This window comes from Schistocerca piceifrons, chromosome 5 (genome assembly GCF_021461385.2).
Source record: "Schistocerca piceifrons isolate TAMUIC-IGC-003096 chromosome 5, iqSchPice1.1, whole genome shotgun sequence".
NCBI lineage: Eukaryota > Metazoa > Arthropoda > Insecta > Orthoptera > Acrididae > Schistocerca > Schistocerca piceifrons.
This window is the reverse complement of record NC_060142.1, coordinates 79,262,105-79,289,777: the sequence shown is the minus strand read 5'-3', so window position 1 is coordinate 79,289,777 and position 27,673 is coordinate 79,262,105. Positions and strand designations below refer to the sequence as shown.

Genomic DNA, 27,673 nt, shown 5'->3' with positions numbered 1-27,673 from the left:
GACAATGTTGAATGTTTATGGAAAAAGTTCAAGGCAATCGTAAAATGCGTTTTAGACAGGTACGTGCCGAGTAAAAGTGTGAGGGACGGGAAAAACCCATCGTGGTACAACAACAAAGTTAGGAAACTACTGCGAAAGCAAAGAGAGCTTCACTCCAAGTTTAAACGCAGCCAAAACCTCTCAGACAAACAGAAGCTAAACGATGTCAAAGTTAGCGTAAGGAGGTCTATGCGTGAAGCGTTCAGTGAATTCGAAAGTAAAATTCTATGTACCGACTTGACAGAAAATCCTAGGAAGTTCTGGTCTTACGTTAAATCAGTAAGTGGCTCGAAACAGCATATGCAGACACTACGGGATGATGATGGCATTGAAACAGAGGATGACACGCGTAAAGCTGAAATGCTAAACACCTTTTTCCAAAGCTGTTTCACAGAGGAAGACCGCACTGCAGTTCCTTCTCTAAATCCTCGCACAAACGAAAAAATGGCTGACATCGAAATAAGTGTCCAACGAATAGAAAAGCAACTGGAATCACTCAACAGAGGAAAGTCCACTGGACCTGACGGGATACCAATTCGATTCTACACAGAGTACGCGAAAGAACTTGGCCCCCTTCTAACAGCCGTGTACTGCAAGTCTCTAGAGGAACGGAAGGTTCCAAATGATTGGAAAAGAGCACAGGTAGTCGCAGTCTTCAAGAAGGGTCGTCGAGCAGATGCGCAAAACTATAGACCTATATCTCTTACGTCGATCTCTTGTAGAATTTTAGAACATGTTTTTTGCTCGAGTATCATGTCGTTTTTGGAAACCCAGAATCTACTCTGTAGGAATCAACATGGATTCCGGAAACAGCGATCGTGTGAGACCCAACTCGCTTTATTTGTTCATGAGACCCAGAAAATATCAGATACAGGCTCCCAGGTAGATGCTATTTTTCTTGACTTCCGGAAGGCGTTCGATACAGTTCCGCACTGTCGCCTGATAAACAAAGTAAGAGCCTACGGAATATGAGACCAGCTGTGTGGTTGGATTGAAGAGTTTTTAGCAAATAGAACACAGCATGTTGTTCTCAATGGAGAGACGTCTACAGACGTTAAAGTAACTTCTGGCGTGCCACAGGGGAGTGTTATGGAATCATTGCTTTTCACAATATATATAAATGACCCAGTAGATAGTGTCGGAAGTTCCACGCGGCTTTTCGCGGATGATGCTGTAGTACACAGAGAAGTTGCAGCATTAGAAAATTGTAGCGAAATTCAGGAAGATCTGTAGCGGATAGCCACTTGGTGCAGGGAGTGGCAACTGACCCTTAACAAATGTAATGTATTGCGAATACATAGAAAGAAGGATCCTTTATTGTATGATTATATGATAGCGGAACAAACATTGGTAGCAGTTACTTCCGTAAAATATCCGGGAGTATGCATGCGGAACGATTTGAAGTGGAATGATCATATAAAATTAATTGTTGGTAAGGTGGGTACCAGGTTGAGATTCATTGGGAGAGTCCTTAGAAAATGTAGTCCATCAACAAAGGAGGTGGCTTACGGAACGCTCGTTCGACCTATGCTTGAGTATTGCTCATCAGTGTGGGATCCGTACCAAATCGGGTTGACGGAGGAGATAGAGGAGAGCCAAAGAAGAGCGGCGCGTTTCGTCACAGGGTTATTTGGTAACCGTGATAGCGTTACGGAGATGTTTAACAAACTCAAGTGGCAGACTCTGCAAGAGAGGCGCTCTGCATCGCGGTGTAGCTTGCTGTCCAGGTTTCGAGAGGGTGCGTTTCTGGATGAGGTATCGAATATATTGCTTCCCCCTACTTATACCTCCCGAGGAGATCACGAATGTAAAATTAGAGAGATTAGAGCGCGCACGGAGGCTTTCAGACAGTCGTTCTTCCCGCGAACCATACGCGACTGGAACAGGAAAGGGAAGTAACGACAGTGGCACGTAAAGTTCCCTCCGCCACACACCGTTCGGTGGCTTGCGGAGTATAAATGTAGATGTAGATGCAGAATGACATATTTCTAACTGTAGGGGCACCGTACATTCTTCAGTCTGATAATGGCAAAGAATTTGTCAATAGTGTTCTAAGTGAACTCGCAAATTTTTGGTTAGAACTGAAAATTGTGCATGGAAAACCAAGGCACAGCCAAAGTCAGGGTTCTGTTGATCGTGCCAACCAAGACATTGACAATATGATAAGTTCGTGGTTAAAGGACAACAATTCGACGAAGTGGTCGGAAGGACTAAGGTATGTCTCATTCATGAAAAATCGAGCTTACACTCTGGCATAAAACAGTCACCTTACAAAGCATTATTCGGAATCGAACCTAGAGTATGACTTTCCAGATCCTCGTTGTCCTAAGAAATCATAAATGATATTCAGAATTGAGATGACCAAAGGCAATCGAAGATGACAAGAATACTGAACAGTACGAAGACAGTGATGATGATAACATTGTGAAAATTGACGCAAACGACATTCAAAATGCTAGAAAAATTGCGATAAAAAATTTTAAGAAACAAGCTAAAAGAATGAAAGCTTCCGCTGACAAATCCCATCCACCAGCTGACATTGGAGACAACGTAACCATACTTATTCCAGATGTAGATAAAGACAGAGGTGACCTTCGAAACATAATTGGAGTAATACTTAAAAAAAACTGATGAGGGCAAAGTTGGCACCAAAAATGATGTACTTCAAAAACATTTTTGCAGGTGTAATTTTATTACAATTTTCCATGATTTTTTTGTAATAACATATTAAAAAATATTTGTTTTAACTTCTTTTTTATTTTTTAAGAACTGATTTCGACGCCTGCATTCAGAAGTTTTTAGATGTGGGAGATATTAACGAGTATATTGAAATATCTTTAAGGACTTTAAGGACAACACGAAACTTGTGAATCAAATTGAAAACACAAGATTACCATTTCGCAGAGAAAATTGTGATTAGGTCTGAGTGTGCAAACAACCTTACAAATTGAAAGCACAACGTGATCTCGAGAACATAGCATACCATCCCTTCAATATATAATTTAATGCGGATAAACGGAACACGAAATAGAATGAAACAAACTTGAAAAATGATGGAATTATCCGTTGCTCAACAGCTGATAATTAGTAATCTATCGTAGCTTATATCACTGCACATAAATATGCGCTTGCGAGAAACGGTGAGGGGGGGGGGATACAAAATGGTGGCGTACCATTTATCTCACACGACAGCACAGACTTCGTTGCAGTAAATTTACTCGGAAGTATCTTACCGACAATTTGACGCATTATACAATTATTCAGTACTCTAGCTCGCCGTCAGGCAAATAAATTCATCAAGTATACAAATACGTGCTGTCTGTTCTTTCTGATGTGTCCGAAAGAACAGACGCTATGCAGAATCCTCAGCTATATTACATTATATGTAAATTGAAGGGGCCGGCCGGAGTGGCCGTGCGGTTCTAGGCGCTACAGTCTGGAGCCGAGCGACCGCTACGGTCGCAGGTTCGAATCCTGCCTCGGGCATGGATGTGTGTGATGTCCTTAGTTTAGTTAGGTTTAATTAGTTCTAAGTTCTAGGCGACTGATTGTGGTGTCACCGCCAGACACCACACTTGCTAGGAGGTAGCCTTTAAATCTGCCGCGGTCCGTTAGTATACGTAGGACCCGCGTGTCGCCACTATCAGTGATTGCAGACCGAGCGCCGCCACACGGCAGGTCTAGAGAGACTTCCTAGCACTCGCCCCAGTTGTACAGCCGACTTTGCTAGCGATGGTTCACTGACAAATTACGCTCTCATTTGCCGAGACGATAGTTAGCATAGCCTTCAGCTACGTCATTTGCTACGACCTAGCAAGGCGCCATTATCATTTGCTATTTAACTTGTGATGCATGTACCGTCAGACCGATGTTCACCAATTATGGATTAAAGTATTCCAGAAGCGTACTTTTTTTACTAGACTCAACTCCTTTAACTGTTCCAGACCTCACGCCAGCCTGCGTGAGCTTAAACGCGTGCCTTTCGGCTACCTCACAGTGGCTTGGCTGTCTTGCCAAGTCACAACACTGATGACCTCAGAAGTGAAGTCGCATAGTGCTCAGAGCCATTTGAACCATTTTTTTAAATTGAAGGTGACATGGAGGAGAAAGAAAAGGGAGGGGATCACTGCTGTCAACTGCGTCGGGACACGACGCGTAATCAGCGGCAACGAGTGAAAATGTGTACCAGAAATGGTTCAAATAGCTCTGAGCACTATGGGACTTAACATCTGTGGTCATCAGTCCCCTACACTTAGAACTACTTAAACCTAACTAACCTAAGGACATCACACACATCCATGCCCGAGGTAGGATTCGAACCTGCGACGGTAGCGGTCACGCGGTTCCAGACAGAAGCGCCTAGAACCGCACGGCCACACCGGCCGGCTGTGTACCAGACCCGGGATTCGAACTGAGGAACACACTTACAAGGGAGGTGCGTAGACCACTGCGCCATCCAGAACGCAGCGTTATTACAACTGCACGGACTAACAAGGTAACATTCCCATCGAGCACCACCTATCCACAGTCCCTGTCCATTTCCTCCATGTTCGCTACCCTGAGATTCCCACAGGAGGTCGGACGTATTTGTGCATCAGTACAGAAATTCTGAAAGCAACACATTCATCCTCATTCGTTGGTTTGATGGGGAGACCAAACAGCGAGGTCATCAGTCCCATCGAATTAGGGAAGGGGGAGAAGGAAATTGGCTGTGTCCTTTCCAAAGAACCATCGTGCCGTTTGTCTGAAGTGATTCAGGGAAATCACGGAAAACCGAAGTCAGGATGACCGAACACGTGATTGTATCGTCCAGTGTGCCAACTGCTGCGCCACTTCGCTCTGTCCTCATTGCTCCAAGCGACACCACTCTACTAGAAGAAGAAAAGAATAGCAGACTTCCGTTTTTGAAGCAGAACCACACGGAACACACTACCACCAAGCCCGGCGATTGGCTGAGAGCCAGCGGAACACTAAAGACAAAGTTTCGAATGCAGTGGTACGCAAAGAACGTACAAACGTACCGAAAACGATACGTAATGAAGCTGACTAGCTTAATATCTCAGAGTTAGTTGTCAAATAAATGTTATAGATATTGAAAAAGGTAGAAATGACGCTGAGGAAACGAAAGAGCCAACAGCAGGCACCTTTCACAGTATTTGCTGATACTGCAACATAAAAATGTCACTCAAATGACTTCCCTGTCGCCGCAGGTTTCAATTACTGGCAACCATTTTTCAGCTGCAATTTCCTCTCTGGGTACCATGTTTTCTATCTCTGTTTCGTCTCGTGACATCATTAATAGTTTTTCGTCTGTAAGAGACATCGGATCTCAGTAAGCAACGTGGAAAATGGCGTTCTTTTTTCAACACCATCCACTTTTTTTAATTAATAAAAAACAACAAAGGCTTAATCGTTTTTAGACATCTTGGCTTCTTGAAATCACATATCCTAATTTAAATAGGTCTACTAATGTGTGATGCTTTTTTTTTAAAATTTATTGGCATTTCCATTCCCCATCAGGGGCGTGCTGGCAGCAACATAAGCGCTGCTCTTCAGCCAAGAGACATAAATAGACAGGAAAACATTTAAAAACAATATAAAGAAGATAACATGACGGAATATAGAAACAAAATAGGCGGAACAGAAGGAAAGAGGACATACAAATGGGAGATACAAAAATCTAAAAAAGTAGGTTACACAGAAACAGCACACAGTACATTAAAAGGCACCAGGCAAAGTACGGTCAGAGCATAAAAGTTCCTAGAACGAGTAAAACAGCCACATGACGGACGGTGTAGCAAGGATCTGTCATGGATGATAAACAGGTCGAGCACACAATTAAAATCCACATCATTACATGACACTGTATAATAGCACCGAAGCACTAGTGTAGCACACTGAGAACGAATAAACACCTGGAAGGGTCTGCAAGGGGGGGAATGGGAAGAAGGGGAAAGGAGGTGAGGAGGAGGGGAGAGAAAGGGGGATGAGGTGGGGGGCGCACTGAACGAGGGCTCGGAAGGGAAAGGATGGGAGAGGAAAACAGCCGAGGAGTGGGTGCAGGCAGGGAAGGTGGAAACCAGGGGTCGGGGGGATCAAGCCTGCAGACATTGTAAAGGATACGGAGATGTAGGAGGAAAAGGAGGAGGAGGGGGGAGGGAATGAAGTCACACAGGAGCCGTGTGGGGGAAGGAAGGCGGATACGGAAGGCAAGGCGGAGCGCATGGTGTTCAAGGATTTGGAGGGCCTTGTAAAAGCAGGTGGGTGCGGAGACCCAGGCAACGGTGGCGTAACAGATGATAGGACATATGAGGGATTTGTAGGTGTGGAGGATAGTGGAAGGATGAAATCCCCATGTCTGGCCAGTCAGGAGTTTCAGGAGGCAGAGACGGGAGTGGGCTTTCTGCTGGATGGTCAGGAGGTGAGGGATCGAGGTCTCATGGTCAAGGGTGAGGCCAAGGTATCTCAGGGTGGTGGTGAGCTGGATGGGACAACCATAAAGGATGAGATAGAAATGATGGAAGGAGCAGGAGGTGGAGCCTATGATGATTGCCTGGGTTTTGGAGGGGTTGAGATGAAGGAACCACTGGTTACACCAAGTGGTGAACTGGTCAAGGTGGGTTTGGCGAGTGTGTTGGAACCATTGAAGGATAGGATAGAGAGCCAGGAAGGCGGTGCCATTAGAATATTGGAGAAGGCCGACACATGAGGGTGGCTTGGGCATATCTGCCGCATACAAGAAATAAAGGAGAGGGGAGTCGACAGAGCCCTGGGGACACCAGCAGTGGGATAAAAGATAGAGGAGTTGGTGTTGTGGAGGGTGACATAGGAAGGATGGGGCGAGAGGAAGGAAGTGACCAGACAGATAAAATTGATAGGCAGGGCATAGGTTTGGAGTTTAAAGATGAGACCAGGATGCCATACACTGTCATAGGCATTTTGAAGGTCAAGGGAAACAAAAATGGTGGAGAGACAGGAGTTAAGCTGGAGTGAGAGAAGGTGAACGAGGTTAAGGAATTGGTCTTCAGCGGAAAAGAAGGGTCGGAAGCCACACTGGGTAAGGGGGAGGAGTTGGTGTTGATTAAGGTACTGATGAATACGACGGGAGAGGATGGATTTGAAGGCCTAACTGAAGAGAGAGGTGAGGCAGATGGGACGATAGGAAGAGGCGATGGAAGGGGGTTTGTTGGGTATGAGGAATAAGAGGACGCGGGAAGTCTTCCATAGGTCAGGGTAGAAACCGGTAGAGAGGATGACATTATGGAGATGGGCAAGGACAGTCAGGAAGGAAAAGGGGCTTTCCCTAAGGTGGCAGTATGTGACACAGTGACAACCAGGGGCGATGTTGCATTTGGACCGGAGGATAAGTTTAATGTCTTGTGCTGTGATTGGAGTGTTGATGTCAGAACGGGCAACTGCCCCAAGTACTTGAGACTAGGAGCAAGTGGAGCGACCGAAGTATCGGCATGTTCCATGACAGTGGGGAAAGAGAATAATCAAAGTGGGGATCATGTGGTATGGAGAAAACCTCGGAAAGGTGGGATATGAAGTGGTTGGCCTTACTGAGATTGTCAGGAAAGGGGCGGTCGTTCAAGGGAAGGGGGTAGTAGGGAGCAGAATGGGAACCAGTAAGGCGATGGAAGACAGACCTGTTCTTGGAGGAGTTGACAGGGAGGGTGGCGTTGAGTCGTCTGCAGGTCTGGCGCCAGTCCCGGCGTTTCTTTGCTGTAATAAGGTTCTGTACGTGTTGCTGTATTTGCCGGTGGCGTTGGAGTGTATACCTGTCACGAGTGCACAGGAAGAGCGATAGAGACGGCGGGATTCGCGGAGGAGGAGGACAGCCCACGGAGGGAGAGTGGGATGATGGGCGTGGACGGTTTCAGTAGGAACATGGGCCTCCATGGCATCAGTAATTATCTCCTGAAGGAAGGACGATGCGTGGATGATGTCATCAGAACAGTGATAGGTAAGAGGGTGGCTTTCGACCTGGGTGACGATGGATTCCCGTTAGGTATCCCAGTTGGCACGGCGGTAACCATGGAGGACCTTTGGAGGGGGAGCAGGGCGGGGAGCCGGAGGGGGGTGGTGAGCAGACGTTATGGTGGGAAGGACGGGGATGTGATCAGTACCTCTGGGGTCAAGGATGTCGATGGCGATACGCCCAAGGAGAGGCTGGCGGAGGCAATGACATCATCGGGGGTGGTGTGTGTGATGCTGGCTTCAGTAGGATATGTTGAAATACTGGTGATGCCCCTTTATATACTGGCTGTGTCTGGAAAGATGCGGACACAGTGCCTTGCAAGTCGCCAAACTACGAGGGCGTTCAATAAGTAATGGAATACTTTTCCTTTCTCGGACAATTTTGGGTTGGAAAAATGAGGAATTTGTTGTGGCACATCGTGGAATATTCCCGCTTCAGCCCGTGTAGTTTCATGAAGTCCCGATAGATGGCGGCGCTACACATAGCCTTGAAAATGGCGTCCGCAACAGAGGTGCGTTCGAAGCATACTCACAGGCGTTTGGAGCATGTCTATGAGGTTCCAGCAGTGAAGAAAAGCGCAGTAAGTCCTTGGGCGAGGTGTCTGTCATCATCGCAACAAGGTCCCGCCAACCTGTCCGATCTCCCGCATGCTGACCGGCCGCATACAATTGTGCTACGCTCAGGAAATTGAAGAAGCGACTTCAGCGTGTTCGTCGCCAGAAAAACACGAACGTACTGCTTCTTCTCCAGACGACCCAGGGCCTCACACAAGTCTTAGCATCCGAAAGGAGCTCACAAAAACTTCATTGGACTGTTCTTCCCCGTCCGTCCTAGAGTTCGAATTTCCATCTGTTTGACGAATGAAGGATGCACTCTGCGGGAAGCAGTAGGTGGATGATGGTGAGGTTACTGATGCACCAGTGGAGTGGTGCCATGTGGGAATACGGGCCCTCCCAGTAATGTGACATAACGCCATCGCCTTGAACGGAGGTTATGTAGAAAAATAGGATTTGTAGCCAAAGGAGTGGGGAATGATATGGCGTATTGGAGTTCTGAAAAAAAAAAACCAACCTACTTTCACAGAAAAAAATGTGTTGTATTACTAACTGAACACCGATCGTACCTGAAAATGTGGTTTCCACAAATCTCAGACAAAACTTGCTGTCTACGTATGTCCGTGTCCGCATTTCTGCAGAGATTCCCTAACCGTACAGCCGCGATATCGCAACTGTAACCTTTCCCTTAACTTGCAACAATGGGATGGTGCCTTGGGAGACAATGGTTTGCAAATGACGGGAAGCTGAAGACTACTGTTGCCAACTGGTTCAGTTCCTAGGTGGCGAACCTCTGTGCAGAGGGGTTGACGAAGCTTAGAAAAGCACGGCGATTATGTACAACAGTGAAGCATGTTTTCAGGAATCTGGGGCAGCCAATAGCAGTAAATTATATCGAATATACTTTTTTATGGCGTTTGCTTTTCAGAGACACCAAGCAGGAAGCGGTCATAACAATCTGATTTCATAATGCATCGTCTTTAATGATCTCTGAAGTAGACACCAAGTAGTTTCTTCCGTCATCATAGTGAGTAAGCTTTGCAGCTGAGGGAGATAGGTTCTACATGGCAGAAAGTGGACCGTCACGTCAATAGGCTTTGCAGCTGGGAGGAGATACAGTCAACATGATAGAAAGTGGACGGTGACGTCGCCAATTGGCGTTCTGCTTTGTCCCACAGATGGCTGACTGAGAAGTACCCCTTCATCGACAGCTCACGTGTGGCCATCTGGGGCAAGGGCTACGGTGGCTACGCGGCGGCCATGGCGCTGGCCAGGGATGAGGACGACGTCTTCAAGTGCGGCGTCTCCGTGGCTCCCGTAACCAGCTGGATATACGCCGGTGAGTACAGCCACGCCACCGGATCACCAAGTAGCAAAGTGGGAATTCATGAAAAGATATGCCTAATGCTGCTGTCTTATACTGTGTATTTCGCACCTGTTTGTTACCTACATCTACATCTACATCTGCATGGTTACTCTGCAATTCACACTTAAGTGCCTGACAGAGGGTTCATCGAACCATTTTCATACTACTTCTCTCACTCTCGACTGGTGCGTGGGAAAAAGGAACATCTGAATCTTTCTGTTTCTCTTAATTTATTATGATGATCATTTCTCCCTGCGTAGGTGGGTGTCAACAAAATATTTTCGCATTCAGAAGGGAAAGTTGATGATTGAAATTTGGTAAATAGATCTCGCCACAAAGAAAACCGCCTTTGTTTCAGTGACTGCCACCCCAACTCGCATATCATATCAGTGACACTCTCACCCCTATTGCGCGATAACACGAAACGGGTTGCCCTTCTTTGGACTTTTTCGATGTCCTCCGTCAATCCTACCTGGTAAGGCTCCCACGCCGCGCAACAATATTCCAGCAGAGGACGGACAAGTGCAATGTAGGCTATCTCTTTAGTGGATTTTTCGCGTCTTCTAAGTGTTCTGCCAACAAAGCACAGTCTTTGTTTCGCCTTCCCCACAATATTATCTATGTGGTCTTTCCAGTTTAAGTTGCTCGTAATTGTAGTTCCTAGGTATTTAGTCGAATTGACAGCCCTTAGATTTGTGCGATTTATTGTATACCCAATATTTATCGGATTTCTTTTAGTACCCATGTGGATGACCTCACACTTTTCTTTGTTTAGCGCATATTGCCACTTGTCGCACCATACCGTAATTCTCTCTAGATCATTTTGTAATTGGAATTGATCGTCTTACGATTTTACTAGACGGTAAATTACAGCATCACCTGCAAACAATCTAAGGGGGCTGCTCAGATTATCACCTAGATCATTTATGTAAATCAGGAACAGCAGAGGGCCTATGACACTACCTTCCGGAACGCCAGATATTACTTCCGTTCTATTCGATGATTTACCGTCTATCACTACGAATTGTGACCTCTCTGACAGGAAATCACGAATCCAGTCACACAACTGAGACCATACTCCATATGCACGCAATTTGATTAATAGTCGCTTGTGAGGAACATTATCAAAAGCCTTCTGGAAATCGAGGAATATGGAATCTATCTGAGATCGCTTGTCGTCAGCGCTCATTACTTCATGGGAATAATGAGCTAGCTGTGTTGCACAACAACGATATTTTCTGAATGCGTGTAGGTTATGTATCAATAAGTCATTTTCTTCAAGGTGATTCATAATGTTCGAGTACAGTATATGCTCCAAAATCCTACTGCGAATTGAGGTCAGTGATATGGGTCTGTAATTCAATGGGTTCTTATTTCCTTTCTTGAATATTGGTATGAACTGTGCTACTTTCCAGTCTTTAGGAACAGAACTTTCGTCAAGTGAGCGGTCGTATATGATTGCAAAGAAAGGCGCTATTGTGTCTGCCTACTCTGAAAGGAACCTGATTGGTATACCATCTGGACCGGAAGACTTGCCTTTCTTAAGTGACTTGAGTTGTTTCGCAACACCTAAGATATCTACTTTTATTTCACTCATGCTAACAGCTGTTCTCGTTACCTCTGGTAAACATGGGAGGTTGCACAGTTTAATGTTGACGTATCTGGTTTGTTTAACTTCTTGTACAGATTCGTTCGTAGGTGTCGATAACATAGTCGTTCGGTGGAATCCGCCATGAAAAAGAACGTAGAAGTCTCTCGGATAAACCTCTCTCGATATTCGAACTTGAGGTTTCGAAGATAATTTCTGTCTTCTTTTTCGGAAGTAGAAGAGTGCCGGAGCCTGTGAACGTCTCTTCTATAGTAATAATCTGCCTTACTATTGATGGAACGACGCCACTTGGGGCAAGATTTTCGTGAGAAAATGCGGTAAATGGGTAGTGAAGCAGTGAAGAGAATGCAGCCCTCCACCTTGCTACATTCTCCTTCCTTCGCTCCCCAGAATTAAGAATTATTACGGGGTGGAAGGAAAACACCGACCGCCCATGACATCACCATTTAGTTTTGCAATCAGGTTTTTGAGTATGAGTCTCCGTCTCTAGCGCCTAGAGCAATGGGACGCAACTCTCATGCCCGGACATAAAATTCCTACAGCAGTACGACGCAAGTCTCGAAGGAAGTCGATAAAAATCGAAGATTTGAAGATCCTGAAAACATTTAAGCACAAAACAGTGCAACAGTTTAAAGAAAGTATCTGGTAACTGACTCAGTGCCGTGTAGCAATATTAGTAATTTAAACACGAGGTCCCCGATTCGAATCTTGCTAGCAGCAATAGTTTTTCCCTACTCTCATTTAAATTCTGTATTTATTTTGAAATGAAAAAGTAATTAACAAATATCGGATCGGAGTCTTTAATAAATATGACATGATTTCATTTCTAATTACCAGCCGGCCGGTAGAGCCGAGCGGTTCTAGGCACTTAAGTCTGGAACCGCGCGACCACTACGGTCGCAGGTTACAATCCTGCCTCGGGCATGGATGTGTGTAATGTCCTTAGGTTAGTTAGGTTTAAGTAGTTCTGAGTTCTAGGGGACTGATGACCTCAGATGTTAAGTCCCATAGTGTTCAGAGCCATTTGAACCATTTAATTACCAGTTGCATGAAATACAAGTACTCAAAATAAACTACAATTTGGTACAAGACAGTGAATCATCAAACAGAAATTAAAATACTTTTGTTACATATAGAGACTGAACAATATTAATGAGCTATATCTCTTTTTTTTTTCATTTAACAATGAAACATTCCGCATGCCTGTAGCAAATTCTAAATTGTTTTCTTGTGATTAGTTACTTACTAGGCTGACCACACAAACCGCAGTCGGTCTTTAGCGTCGCCGGTTAGCCTCCTGCATCTTCCTCGGTCCTTGTATTTTTTCCCACTTTCACTATCGTAATCATCTCCTCTCTGGCCCAGTCAGTTCGTCTCACCCGTGATGTTCCCCTCGGCATGTTGCCTCTGATTTCTTCTTCCGCCAGCTGCCTGGTGATCTGGGCCTTCTCGACGAATTACGTGCCCACACTGCTTCAGTCCCCTCCCTCAAATCACAGCCGCCGGCTTTTGTGGCCGAGCGGTTCTAGGCGTTTCAGTCCGAAACCGCGCTGCCGCTACGGTCGCAAGTTCGAATCCTGCCTCGGGCATGGATGTGTGTAATGTCCTTAGGTTAGTTAGGTTTAAGTAGTTCTAAGTCTAGGGGACTGATGACGTCAGGTTTTAAGTCCCATAGTGCTCAGAGCCATTTGAACCGTTTGAAATCACAGCCACAGTGTCCAGCGATTTGTACAACTCTTATAACTCGCGATTTCTCCTTTTTTCTCAAGTTGTCTCCATCCTTCACTGATCCAAAAGTCTGTCTCAGAACGTTATTTTCAAATGGCAGGAATTTCCTGTCTGTCTTTTGCGTCATAGTCCAGGTCTCTGCTCCGTTAAGATGACAGGTTGAACTATTGTCCTGTAGATCGTAATCTTCGTGGAGCTCGATAGAAGGCGGGACTTCGGCAACTTTCCGAGTGCGTTCTTGTGGTTACTAATTAAAAATAAACAATGTTATTTTTACATAAAAATTATTATCTAATTTTTTTAATTAACATTTTGGTTTGGTAATAAATATAGAATATAGATCAACGTAAAAATGTTGTTTCTACTTAAACTCTAACTGTGACCTTTGAAATCATAAAACTTACACACTACAGCTACTGGCAATTATAATAAAATAATGGGAATATAGTGTCTTTAAATGCGTTCTGAAATCTTCTGGTCTACAAAGGAAATTCTATAAACGTGAAGAAAATCGAATAAACTGAAAAGCCCCTGTCTACAAAGTGCCCTTGTAAGACTGTAGATACTCATTGTTGAATACATTGGTGCACATATCCGAATTCTTGCAGAATCTCTCATTATCCTAATAAGACGAAGCATGAGATAATACAATAGCGAATGAATAAAACGACAGGTGGCAATCTGTGATGTACCCAGGGAGATTGTAGGACATGATCGCTTTGGTGGTTCTGATGTTACGACGCGGGAAGGCAGTTGTCAGCCACGCTGGTGGATAACGGAACGCCCCACCAAAAGAACTCCTCGCCAACATTGTGGCCAGCATGGGAGCACGCTGCAGAGCGTGCACTGCCGTTCATCTAAATCTACATACATACTCCGCAATCCACCAAACGGTGCGTGGCGGAGGGTACCTCGTACCACAACTAGCATCTTCTCTCCCTGTTCCACTCCCAAACAGAACGAGGGAAAAATGACTGCCTATATGCCTCTGTACGAGCCCTAATCTCTCTTATATTATCTTTGTGGTCTTTCCGCGAAATATAAGTTGGCGGCACTAAAATTGTACTGCAGTCAGCCTCAAATGCTGGTTCTCTAAATTTCCTCAGTAGCGATTCACGAAAAGAACGCGTCCTTTCCTCTAGAGACTCCCACCCGAGTTCCTGAACCATTTCCGTAACACTCGCGTGATGATCAAACCTACCAGTAACAAATCTGATCATTCTTCCTATTAATAACAATGTGCTGACATTTGCCATGTCCTGGGTATCATCATTATTCACACTGACTTCAGCATTCAGATTGTCATTTCTGTTCATCCCTTTGCTTAATTGTTTCAATTACCTTCTGTATTACACTGTGGCAGTACTTTCTTTGTATGGCCCAAGTTTAATCGAGCCATGTTACTTGGCAGGAAGACATGATGCAAAAGCTGCCTTCGTCCTTAAGTTTTGCACACCAGCGTTCATTTGGACAACCGAATGGAACGACATTGTTTTTACCGACGAATCCCGAATCTAGCTGCATCAACACGATGGTCGGATTAGAGGCTGGAGACACCGGTGAGAGACTGTTGAACGGTTGCTTTATGCATCTCCATACTGGCCCTGCACCCGTTGTTATGGTTTGGGGTGGTATTAGATTCCACTCCCGCGCAACCTCCCCCCCCCCCTTCTTCCTACCAGTGGGCATTGCCGGTACAGTAACCAACCAGCGTTACATCTCTGAAATGTTGGAGCCTATTGTTCTCTCATACCTTCGGAGCTTGTCGACGGCCACATTGTAGGAGGATAACGCGCGACCACATATAGCACGCAGTGTTCTAGATTTCCTCGTGCGGTTTTTAGACGGTTTTCTGACATTCGAATGGGTGAATACCAAGTCCAAACTCAGTTAAGGGATTAGGAAATACTTAGAAAACTTTGGTACACTTCGACGTTAAGTCTAGACGTCGACTTTGGAACACACAGGTGGGGAACTGGCTGGACGGGGTGGGTGACGGGAAGGGCATTCGGCCACTCGGTACCACTACCGCTGCAAAATCCGAAAATTAACACGCCGATCCCGTGAAGATACAGTATAAAAGCCAGGAAAGTGGATGTGACCGGAAAAACCACGAAGCAGTAACAGTCTCAGTATAATTCATTGCCTTCACCGGTTGAAGGCAGCATTGTTGGTAGCTATACACACACCACTTTCGACACACAGGAGACGTGGAGAGTAAACATTCAGTAACTTGGCTTCTGTGATTGGAAGGGGGCAGGAGAATTACAGACCGCTGGCCGGGGTGGCCGAGCGGTTCTAGTTAGGTTTAAGTAGTTCTAAGTTCTAGGGGACTGATGACGTCAGAAGTTAAGTCGCAATCACAGAGCGTACATATGATGGACTGACCAATATGGATTCGCGAAGAAAATTCTTCTGACCCCTGTCATACGCTGCGTATTTCCAGCCCGACAGAAGCCCTCGTCAAGACACATGCTTGCTGTTCGACATCTGAATCTGTGACGGGCAACCATGGTCGGCTGCAACGTCACATTATCTCTGTAGTGAACGAGTTTTGAAATCTTGTTTTTATGGGCTGAGGCATCTTTGCGATGAAGAACATTGTTCCCGTGTTGAATTTGTGTCGGTTTTGATCTCTCCTCCATGTCCGAAGTGATGATTTTAATGGAGCAAGCCAATAAGGTGGTATGTTTTGCCTGCATCAGGCGGCGAACCCTGCATAGTCTCTGCGCATGTTCTCAACATCTAACCGGGCTAGTCACGTGATTTTGGGATGACACTGCTTCTCTACAATTTGGGGTAACAGTGTAAGTTGAATATTACGTGTATTCCCCTTGTTTTATATACGTTTTTGCACGTTTGAGTTTTAGTAATAGTTATGGTGCGGTATTGTCGTTACTACGGATGTAAAGAGAAGTATGTGAAAGGAGGAGCAGTTATTTTTCATAGGTATGTACAATAAACATTTAATTGTAAACGTCATATTGATATGAAGCACTTTAAATGTTGAAAACTATGGAGGCACGGTATAATGATGTCTTGTATAGTAGAAATAATTTCTGTGATTTTATGTCACGTGTTTACAAGACAAGTGCTAGATGAAACTGCAAATGTGTTTGGGTAAACTGCCAGTCTGTGTATATACAATGATGCTATGTTCACAAGCAGATGAAATTTATACATGACATTCTGATCAATTTCCTCCGACTTGTGCCGATTGTCAAACCGTTCTGTAATCTATGTATTTTTAAACGAGATAGTTTCTATAGTCATTGTAACGCACTTAATTAGAACAAATTCGATAGTAAAATCAGTGCAATAGAAAAACTGGGAAAAGAAAATATTGTTGGTTATCACTTCTTTTATTGTTCCAAAACTCGAGCACTTATCTTGTATTTTTTATTTTTTGTGCGTAGTGTATGGTTTTACTTTACTGATGAGATGGGGAAAAAATGTTGTAGATGTTTTACTTGTCTATATAAAGTAGGAGCTTAAATAAAGAAAAATTGAAATAATAATGGACAAGCAGGTGGAGCAAATCGCTTGCCGTATTTACCGTACCAATTTCATAGTTCCAAATGTGTTGTTTTTTAGTCACACTTCGGCGTCGTCTACAGTGTCATTGTAACGCCATTAATTAGAGCAATGATTCGACAATATTAATAAATGCGATAGAAAACTTAAAAAAATACTGTTGGCTGTCACTTCTTATACCATTGCAGAAAAAAACGTAAATAAAGTGGAATCTGAGCTATGATACTGTGGCGAAAGAGCAGAATACTATTGCTCTTCACACGTTTAGGTCAGCTTCAGTTTCTGGTATAAAACTGTTAAGATGTCTATAAAACACATATTCAAAGTTGCACGGTAATTCTGAAGGTGAGCTAGCTGCAGCAGCGAAGTAATGACACGAGGCAATGACACTAAAAATACGCAAAGTTTTATAAAAGTTAACATTTGCCATTCCAAAATCACATTACTTGATCTGCAGCAGATGTTGTGGACAGAATTCTCGTTCTGTGTATCCAAATGCTCACTCTATAGATATGTATACTCTACGGCCCAGGTTTGCGAGCAGCGACTGGTGTCCGCATAGCATACGTTGGCCAATGCGCAATGACCAGTTTTCGTCCAATGCGCTGACCGAGTTCATTCGTTTGTTCGCAAGGCGAGGCCAACAGTGTTGCCACCTATTGGCCGCTCGGCGATGACAGAAGCGAGTCGCACGCCCTGCGATCTTTCTCAAACGATTTAGACGAAACTACTCGGTAAAAAAAGTTTTCAGTTTTGTGTCACTTATAGCTTTAAATGTTGCGTTCATGATGATGTGTCCATCATTTCGTTAATGGGTGTAGTTACTGTGATATTTACGTGGAAGTAAGACGCTGCGCGAAATTCGAAAAAGTTTGCAGTGAAAAGTAGACATCGCTATGATTTTGCAGTTGGTGCATATTACATAATATGTTGATTTGTATGAAATTTAGTGAACGTACTTGGGTGGAGGTCTCTATCAGTCATCAATCTCGAGAAAACTGGTGTGACGTAGCACACTCATTTGCGATCGCACCGCGCCAACGATAAAGGCAGAGTGAAATATTCACAACAATCCTAAACTGGTTTAGATATCGAAATGGGATTTTGGCAAATGACAGCACATGAAAACGAGAGTATTTTTCCATATGGTTGTTATGCAATACTTCATTATCTGCCGTGTTATTTCAGTAACTGTAGACTTTTTCAATGACAGAATGCAATGTGTAAGGGCCATCGATAGAGGTGAAACGAGAAATGCTATGGGTTTTGGAACAACATAACTGGTGAAGCCCCCCCAAAAATTGAGAGTGTAAGTTTCAGTTCAGAACGGCACTTTCCCTCCAGCGCTCGACATTTCCCCTATAGCTTCTGCCCGCAACCCCCACCACTACTGCTTTCCCCATGCTTGCCTGCCGTCTGCTCATCTACTGGCCACGGTATTCCGCACGGACTGTTCTGTACTCCCTCTGCTCCACGTCATAGCTTGGGGAAGGTAGGGGGGAGCCGTCTGGAGACTCAAGACAGACACTGCGTGTTTCTCAAGCTAACTAATTTTGCAGCCAGAAAAGTGCGTCACTGTAAATGAGGTTTCACTGCTATAAATTAAACAAACGGAAAATGCATTTCATTGTTAAGTGGGTTAAGTGGGTATGTGTTTCTCATATTTCTTAATCAGGCATTACACACGTAACAATATTTAATCAGCTCTTGCACTTTGCATCTCCCCACCCGTTTTCCATTTCGCAAGAGCGTTCGGTGCACTGTATATTTAGCCTGCAGTTTAGGTTACAGACTGAAAATGAGTTTCACAAACACGTGTGTTGTTCCTTATCGTTGAAAACGTTTTTCGCAGAGGTAATGTAACATTGATATTACACCTGCAGCCATTTTGCGTAAACGAGGGAATCGACCCTGAATGAAATTCTTGTAGAAATGTAGAATCTTTCTCTTGCCACCGAGGTCATAATACTCCCTGTCGTACCACAGGCCAGTTACTTCAAGGTGCAGATCAAAGCGAATGTCATCGACGCTCACTGAATATAGAGAGGAACACAGATCAAAATCACTCTACTGTGCTGTCACATTGTTGAATCAAAACTGGTAATCTTACTTAAGATTACGTAGAATCGGTTGGTAGCGTTCGAAATCTGTCAATAACGGAAACTTTCGATGAAGGTAATTTTGGAAAAAGAAGTGTAAAACCTTCGTGCAGTTCATTCTTCCCAGACCGACAATTTGATTTTGAATGCTTGTGTACGGCCGACGAAATGCCTTATCAACAGATCGTTACCCTGAAGCGGTAAGTCGTTCGGATAGCTGGTTATGTATGTAAGGAACGAAGACTGTTGTAATCCAGAAACACAAATATAACTCATTTCCATAAATACATCTGTCTTATTCAAAAGATGAAATAAAAACTGACTTAACAATGAGCCCCTACTAAGCCAGTGCATCTTATTGTAGTGAGGCGGAATTCTTTGCAAGCTGTCAATATCTACAAGCGCTGTCGAAGTCATGCTGTCGTATATTATTAATTGTACGACTGCAGTGATTTCATTTTTCAACGTTAACATTCTTTGGTGAGAACGTATTCGATTTCACTGATTACTGAAAGATATTATCTCATTAAAGTGCGCTGAAATTATTTACAACATGGGTGGCGTTCCATCTGTAGACTCAAAAACTATTAGTCCGATTAAAATTACTTGGTAGTTGACACCTCACGCGCTGCTGCTGGTTTTCTTCAACCTCGTTCTACGTCACGCCCGAACCGTTCGCCGTTGCCAAACTGCCACAACAATTGGTCAGTTCACTACCATTGCCTTGTCTGGCTTCCCTCCTTTATTTCTTTGGATCCCAAATCATATACCTAGTACTTTTATTTCGTATTTCATCACACATGATAACCACATCAAACACAGCACACATGAAATGATGGTAACGAAGTACAATCCTTTCATATGCAACACGAACCAAACACTACCGGATAGTTCCGCGCAAGACGCGATTCAGCGTCACATATACAGCCATCATAATCAGAGTTCGGCTTGCATTAGATAAGCTTCGCACGACATTGCGTGAAACCGAATCTTTGGAGGCTGCTATATCATCTTTGCGACTCCGTCACCACAGTTGTAACTACTTTACATAGAGTTGTGGTATACCGCAATGTTGAGGGTCGTAGGTTCGAGCCTTGTCTAATATAGCTGGGACGTAAAACTGAGAGTAGTCAAACCAGTCACAAAGGGCAATAACAAGAAAACACAAACACAGGCTTTTAGTTTACAAAGATTTATTATTCATATCCCCTAAAACCATTTTAAAAATCTTTTACAAAATAGACCTTCAAATAGCCGCCAATAACAAATGTAACAGAAAACTTTATACAGTCTTTACAAGAGTGTATGGCATGAAACAAGTTAAGTAAAGATCCTTCCTTTTCACTAAATAACAAATAGCCCCACATAAATACAGATGAGAAGCATAATTGGCCACAAATTTAACAGGAATTTACAGGGACTACATCCCCATAGTAAATAACAAATTTTAAATAAAAGAGCAAATTCTCCAACGGGAACCTTAGACCAATAAACAGATCAGAGAACAATGGAATGCCACCAATTATGTAGTGACTAATTCCACTGAACTCACTCGTGAAATCCCTTTAAAGTATAAAAAAAATGATTAGGCAGAAAAGACATTTATCTTAATAGTTTAAGTTCCACGCAACAGCAAGCACACTCCAACGGATGAACCACCCTAATACAAGAGTGACCAAACTACTAGGAACAGGGGACGCACCTTGGCGCAGCCCGAACACATTAACTAGAGGAATTTCCAAATAATTACAAGAGAGAATACTCAGCTTCTGTCAACTACTGCGGTGAGCAGCGACTCTACAGGATACAGCCAGTAGATGGCCGGATTAACGGCGTCCGAAAATATTTCGATCAAGGCGCCGCGCCCTGTATTGGTCAATCCGGGACTGATTGTGCCCGCCGCTCGTAGTACACTGTAAAATTTAAGAAAACAAAGGATAGACAACCAAACCAAAGGACACAACACAAATCCTCTTATTTCAGACTTATGCCCCCTACCCTATAAACCTAATACCCTTAACACATGCAAGACCTCATATAAATAGGATGGAAACTATTTACTTCTTACAGCTCATAATTCTTTACTCTTACAGGCAGACCGCAATAACAAGCATAAAGTCTGAAGAAGTTAACGGCCTGCCGAACCAAGAGCATAAAAACCCATAATACAAGACACCAAAGTCACGGCCCCTCCAAACGAAGACTACAGAATAAATCATAAGATACTCAAACAACACTGCAATCACACTGTCTTAAGACTAAACATGGCCTGTGCTCTACCCTAGAATGACCCACGCGGCCTTCACACTACTCAAGCTTAATACTTCCGGCACTGACCAGTGTTTTACACTCTTAAACGCCACTACTCAATATATGCAGGAACCAAGAGCGAATTCCTTATTGACGCCATGACGGGGATAATCACATACAAATCACTGTTTCCGGCAGTGAACAAAAATTACGATCAGATTGATCACAAAACACAACTTCAAAGAAATAGTAGATGCCCGCTGTTAGTAGCACCAAACGACGAGAATCCACATCACATACATAGACACCCAGCATGAGGTAGTACAACATACACACTTGGTAGTGCATTGGAAGCCATCACCACCAGCCCACCGCCGACACACTCCTCAACGCTCCTCCGTAATGGTCACTCCATGACTCGCCAACACAACATATACGAGGGCTATCCACAAAGTACGTTTTCGTTTGTGTCCGTTAGGGGCGGGGCTAGCGCGGCCATCTTGGTGTCATGGCATTCCGCCGCTCAGTCGGCATCCTGCCGTGCTAGTGAGAGGTTCGTGCTGTACTCCGTTGAGTTACTGTGACAGTTTGAAATGTCAGCGTTAATTGAAAATGCTGCGAAGTGTGAAGTGCGTGCTGTAATACAGTTTCTGACTGCAAAAAACTGTACACCGGTAGAAATCTATCGGCAGCTTTGTGAAGCGTATGGGGACAACATAATCACTGAAGGTGGAGTGCATCAATGGGTCATAAAATTTAAAAATGGCCGAACTAGCGTTCATGACGAAGAGCGAAGTGGAAGACCCAGCATAGTGACTGCCGAACTTGTCGAAAAAGTCGATGCCGCGGTCCGTGAAAACCGTAATTTCACAATAACGGAACTCTCTATGAGTTTTCCGCAAATTTCACGAAGTTTGTTGCACGAAATCATTACCGAAAAGCTTCGTTACCACAAGTTTTGTGCAAGATGGATACCAAAAATCTTGACAGAGATTCACAAAAATCAGCGAATGGCTGCAGCGTTAACGTTTTTGGACGCTTACGAGAAAGATGGCGACTCATTACTCGATCGCGTCGTTACTGGTGACGAAACATGGGTTAAGCATGTGAACTGGGGGACAAAATTGCAGTCAATGCAGTGGGGGCACACAAATTCCCCCCCAAAACCCAAGAAATGCATGCAGACAATGTCGGAAAGGAAGGTGATGGCGACTGTCTTTTGGGACAGAAAACGTGTGATTTTTGAGGATTTCCTGGGTGTGTGTGATGTCCTTAGGTTAGTTAAGTTTAAGTAGTTCTAAGTTCTAGGGGACTGATGACCTCAGAAGTTAAGTCCCATAGTGCTCAGAGCCATTTGAACCATTTTTTTTAAATTTAAGTACCAGATAGGTGTCGTATGTAATATTGAGAAATATTCCGTCTTTCGCGACTGTAATAAAACTTATATTTATACCAGAGTCATTTCGCTTTTTTTCTAAAACGTTCTGATTAAAACAAAGTTGGTGAAGTACACAAAACTGAATTGTGGACGTAATAAAATCTAGAAACTAAAATATATTGTCAGTGAGGCGCAGTGCGCAAACAATTTGAGTTTGTCACAACGGAAAGCAAATAGTTGCCAAAACATAAATCAGTCGACGAAAACATTGAATATGATGTTGCTAAAGCAGCGAAGCAAAGAACTGCGTCAGACAATCAAGTAGCTCAGCAACGTATGAGCCGAAATCCTGCTCTAAATAATACTTTTCATACTGTCGCAAAAGAATATACCTCAATATGAATAGTAAAACAGCGACTGTGGAAGAGAAGATATACAAACAAAACAGATAACGTGAATATTCTATGTGTGCCTTTTCATTGTTTTTAATTGCTGTGAAAAGAAATATTGGAGGACAAAATTAGAAAAACCGAAAACTTATTATGATTATAATGAAGAGACAAAGCACCAGAAATTTCAAAAAATTACATTCAAACGAATAAAATTCATGACATAAAACACTTCGATATTGTTTTTAAATAAAGAAAATATTAAGCTCCGACCGAGGTTTGAACTCTGAGCCTTTATCTCATCTGCCAAGCACCTTAAATTATGCTACCGCAGCTTGTCTTTCGACAGATCTCCTAGCAGAGTACAAGATGTCACGTAAAATACCGACAAACACTCACGTATCATCTAAGTACAATAGGAAATAAACCATTACCGCTGTTCTTTACTGCGAAAAAGTGGTTCGTGAGAATGATACAAACACCTTTCCTTGCTATTGCCTGAATTAGGAGGCTTATTGCTTGTTTGGTTTAATGGAGTATGAAGCAGTTGGTACAAAGAATGCTTTTTTCCAAACTTTCTATAAAAGAAAATCTGCTATCAAGACATTGCTTTTGTGCAATTACTTCATTTATGACTGAACGTTTCTAAAACTGAAGACACTCGTCCGTGCTCATCACTGCAATCGAGCTCTGGGAACGTCGTTCTCTGTTCATTGGCTGACTGTGTTTTGTGACGTCAGATGTGCAGAACGAACATAAACTCGGCCGCCGTCGTAAATGACGCGCACTGTAGATAAGACAAACACTGGTGCCAGCCACTCCCCCAAGGCTCAATAGCATTTTTTTTAATTTCCAAATCTAATCAAAAGGGTTTGACTATTATTTTTATTCTGTCAATTGCTTGAAATGTAATATTTCAATCTTTTAATCCTTTGCCGTGTTATTTTCACCAACATATTGACTTTATTTGCTCTTTTTTTTTTCGTCCTCTCATTCTTTTCTCGTTTGGAATCTGCCTGTATGGACTACGAGTATAATCTGAAACCAAGTGTCAATGAGGACTGTTCATCAGTTGGCAATGCGGCAGCTCATGTAGGCAGTGTGCAGACAGTTTCAGGTAATCAGTGAAAGTGAGAGATTACATTTACCTTTTAGCTTAGAAACTGATTTTTTCTGTCTTGAGTTTGCTCGTTGAGGTTAGCTTTAATAGTTGTGAACAAAGTGATCGTAGTAGTGCACATCACAAGGTTGTGATAAGTTTAGGACATGAGTTGAAAACATGTTGTCTGCCGCAGTTTAGCCATTTCAAGTGCAAAATCAGCTGTCAACAGTGCATTTCGCATTTCCAGTATGGCCTGCTTCATGGTGGCCACTTCCAAAGTTGCTCCGCATAACAGCATTTGTGAAGCGACCCGCAGTGTTTGGGTCGTGTTTGTCACCTGTCAGCGGCAGCTGATGTGGCAACACTGTAGCAGCTATTGACAAACAATTTCAATCGGACTATAGTGTAGTCAGTGAAAAACATGTATTTTCTACTTTCTTCAGCGCAGCTAAGGATGTTGTTTACCACGACTAAAAAATCTAGAAACTCCTCTCAACCACACGTAAACTCTTTAGGTGTCTGATAAACATGGCTAGCTGTGCAGGGACAAACTCTTTACAAAGTTTTACGAGCTGACTGAACACTGTGTGCCATATTTTGTATGCGACATATGACTGTCACATTTGATAAGAGCGCCTAGCGAAACTGAAGATTTCTGCTACTGTATGTCGAAACGTGAAAATGTTGACAGCACCACACAGCGTCACACTCCACAGATACGCCCCCCAGTTTACAGCTGGCGCTTCTCCTGTGTTGTCTCCTCAGTAGTGTGCGCATGCATTCCCTCCCACTCCTCCCTCCCCCACCCCAACACCCATTCCTCACCATGCCGCAACTACTCGAGCAAAAGCGAGAACTCACGTTATCAGTTAGTTTTCGAGATCTGCGTTGGATGCCTCAGCGAACATTGGAGTAATCCCCACTTTGAAGCATGGACCTTGCCGTTGGTGGGGTGGCCTGAATCGTGCCTCAGTGATACTGAAAGCCGTACCATAGTATCAGCCACGACGGAAGGATATGTATTGAGAGACCAGACAAATGTGTGGTTTGTGAAGAGGGGCAACAGCCTTTTCAGTAGTTGCAGGACCAACAGTCTGCATGATTGACTGACCTGGCCTTGTAACATCAACCAAAACACCTTGCTGTGCTGGTACTGCAAACGGCTGAAAGCAGCCGTAATTTTTCAGGAGGATATGCAGGTCTACTGAATGGTTAAATGATGACGGCGTCGCATTGGGTAAAATTTTTCAGAGGAAAAATAGTCCCCCGTTTGGATCTCTGGGCGGAGACTACTCAGTTGGATGCCTTCATCAGGAAAAACAAAACTGGCAATCTACAGATAAGAGCTCAGAATGTTAGATTCCTTAATCAGGCAGGTAGGTTAGAAAATTTGGAAAGGGAAATGGCTAGGTTGAAGTTATATATAGTGGGAATTAGTGAAGATTGGTCGCAGGAGCAACAGGACTTCTGGTAACGTGAATTCAGGGTTATAAATACAAGATCAAACAAGGGTAATGCAGGAGTGGGTTTAATATTGAATAAGAAATTAGGAATGCGGGTAAGCATAGTGAACACACTATCGTAGCCAAGCCCATATCTACCACAGTAGTACAAGTTTACATGCCAACTAGCTTGGTAGATGATGAAGAGATTGAAGAAATGTATGACGAGATAAAAGAAATTACCCACATAATTAAGGGAGACGAAAATTTAATTGTGATGGCGGACTGGAATTCGATAGTAGGAACAGGAAGAGAAGGAAGAATACTAGGTGAATACTGATTGGAAGGAAGGAATGAAAGAGAAAGCGCCTGGTAGAATTTTACACAGAGCACAATTCAATCATAGCTGACACTTGGTTTAAGAATCATAAAAGAAGGTTGTATACTTCGAGGAGGCGTGGAGACACAGGAAGGTTTCAGATTGATTATACAATTGTTAGACAGAGATTTTGGAATCAGATTTTAAATTTTAAGACTTTTCCAGGAACAGATGTGAGCTCTGACCACAATTTACTAACACGAATTCTTTACAAAAGAATTGAAATACTGGTAGAAGCCGACCTCGGGAACGATCGGTTTGGATTCCGGAGAAATGCTGGAACATGCGAGGCAATACCGTATCTAAGACTTATCTTAGAAGATAGATTAAGGAGAGGCGAATCTACATTTATAGCATTTGTAGACTTAGAGAAAGCTTTTGACAATGTTAACTGGGACACTCTCTTTCAAAAATGGCGTGTGACGAGGGCCTCCCGTCGGGTAGACCGCTCGCCTGGTGCAAGTCTCTCGATTTGACGCCACTTCGGCGACTTGCACGTCGAACTCTCTTTCAAATTCTGAAGGTACTAGGGATAAAATACAAGGCGCGAAAGGCTATTTGCAACTCTTACAGAAACCAGAGGGCAGTAATAAGAGTCGAGAGGCATGAAAGGGAAGCAGTGGTTGTAAAGGTAGTAAGACAGGGTTGTAGACTATCCCCAATATTATTCAATATGTACATTGAACAAGCAGTAAAGGAAACTCAAGAAATATTTGACGTAGGAATTAAAGTTCAGGGAGAAGAAATAAAAACTTTGAGATCTGTAATTCTGGTAGAGACAGCAAAGTACTGTCATCTTACAGCATCAACGAATTTTCGACTGAGATCAACAGTCACCATCTTCGCTTCTGTTGGACAGCCAGAGATGACAAATACACTATTAATAGGCCGTAGAGTTTTCATTTTTATATAAAATAGCACATTAATGTGTGGCTACTCATTTTAAACACATCGTGATGACGTGTTGGTTGCATTCCACACTTACTTCCTTTTTTTTTCTTTACGTCACGTTCTTGACGTATCCCTGTTTTATTTCTTGAATTTGTGCTTGTATTTAGGTACGATCTGCTCAATTTACGTTCCTCTAAGAGTCACACACAATTTTATAATACGTAAAGCCACAGCCGTTGAAATTCATTGCAAACTGAACTCGAATAAACCGCGAACAGCCGTTGAGTGATGATTTATTAACGATCAATTTCGCCGCGTTAAAGCAGCATCTCCAGGTTATTCTACATAGGGAAGAAAGCATCTTGTAATCTAAACACTAAACATTGATTAATAACACCCAGTAAAAGTATATAGCTTACAATAATGCTTTCATTTCTATGTAGAACAACCTGAAGATGTCACTTAACGCTGCGAAATCTAACGTTAATGAATCATTCTCAACGAGTGTTATAAATTTGCACTCTCACATCCGTGTTGTTTTATTTTCAGTTTTTCCAAATCTATACGTCCAATTACTAGCGCACTTATTTACTGCACAACAGATTAGAGGATGGTCAATGCCGACCGAACTCGATTATGTTTGGACCTTTATTAGCGATCATTGATTAAAATAGGGAGGGAGACTGAGCATTATGTCAGACGCTTACAAGATATAAGTACTCGAAGATAAGCTGCACGCAACAATTGTCTGAGCATCTGTGTGGAGAAGAATTGGAGCACGATTTACGAATCCCTTACATGAGGCCACGTTGTAGAAACATTCTGTGATTAGTTGCTGAGGTAGAATTCCAAAGTAGACTACCAGAATGGTCGAACTTACGTTTGCCACAAATACCGCGTTCAGTACACATGATCACCGTGACAATTCTGTG

General features: G+C 43.4%; 1 protein-coding gene across 1 annotated transcript in view; it reads left to right on the top strand.

Annotated features, from left to right (window-relative positions):
* Positions 1 to 27,673, top strand: part of LOC124798751 (venom dipeptidyl peptidase 4-like) — a 329,107-nt gene that overhangs the window by 279,921 nt on the left and 21,513 nt on the right. The window contains exon 16 of the mRNA XM_047262278.1: positions 9,753 to 9,913. Within this exon, the coding sequence (XP_047118234.1) occupies positions 9,753 to 9,913 (161 nt within the window). The remainder of the gene's footprint in view (positions 1 to 9,752; positions 9,914 to 27,673) is intronic.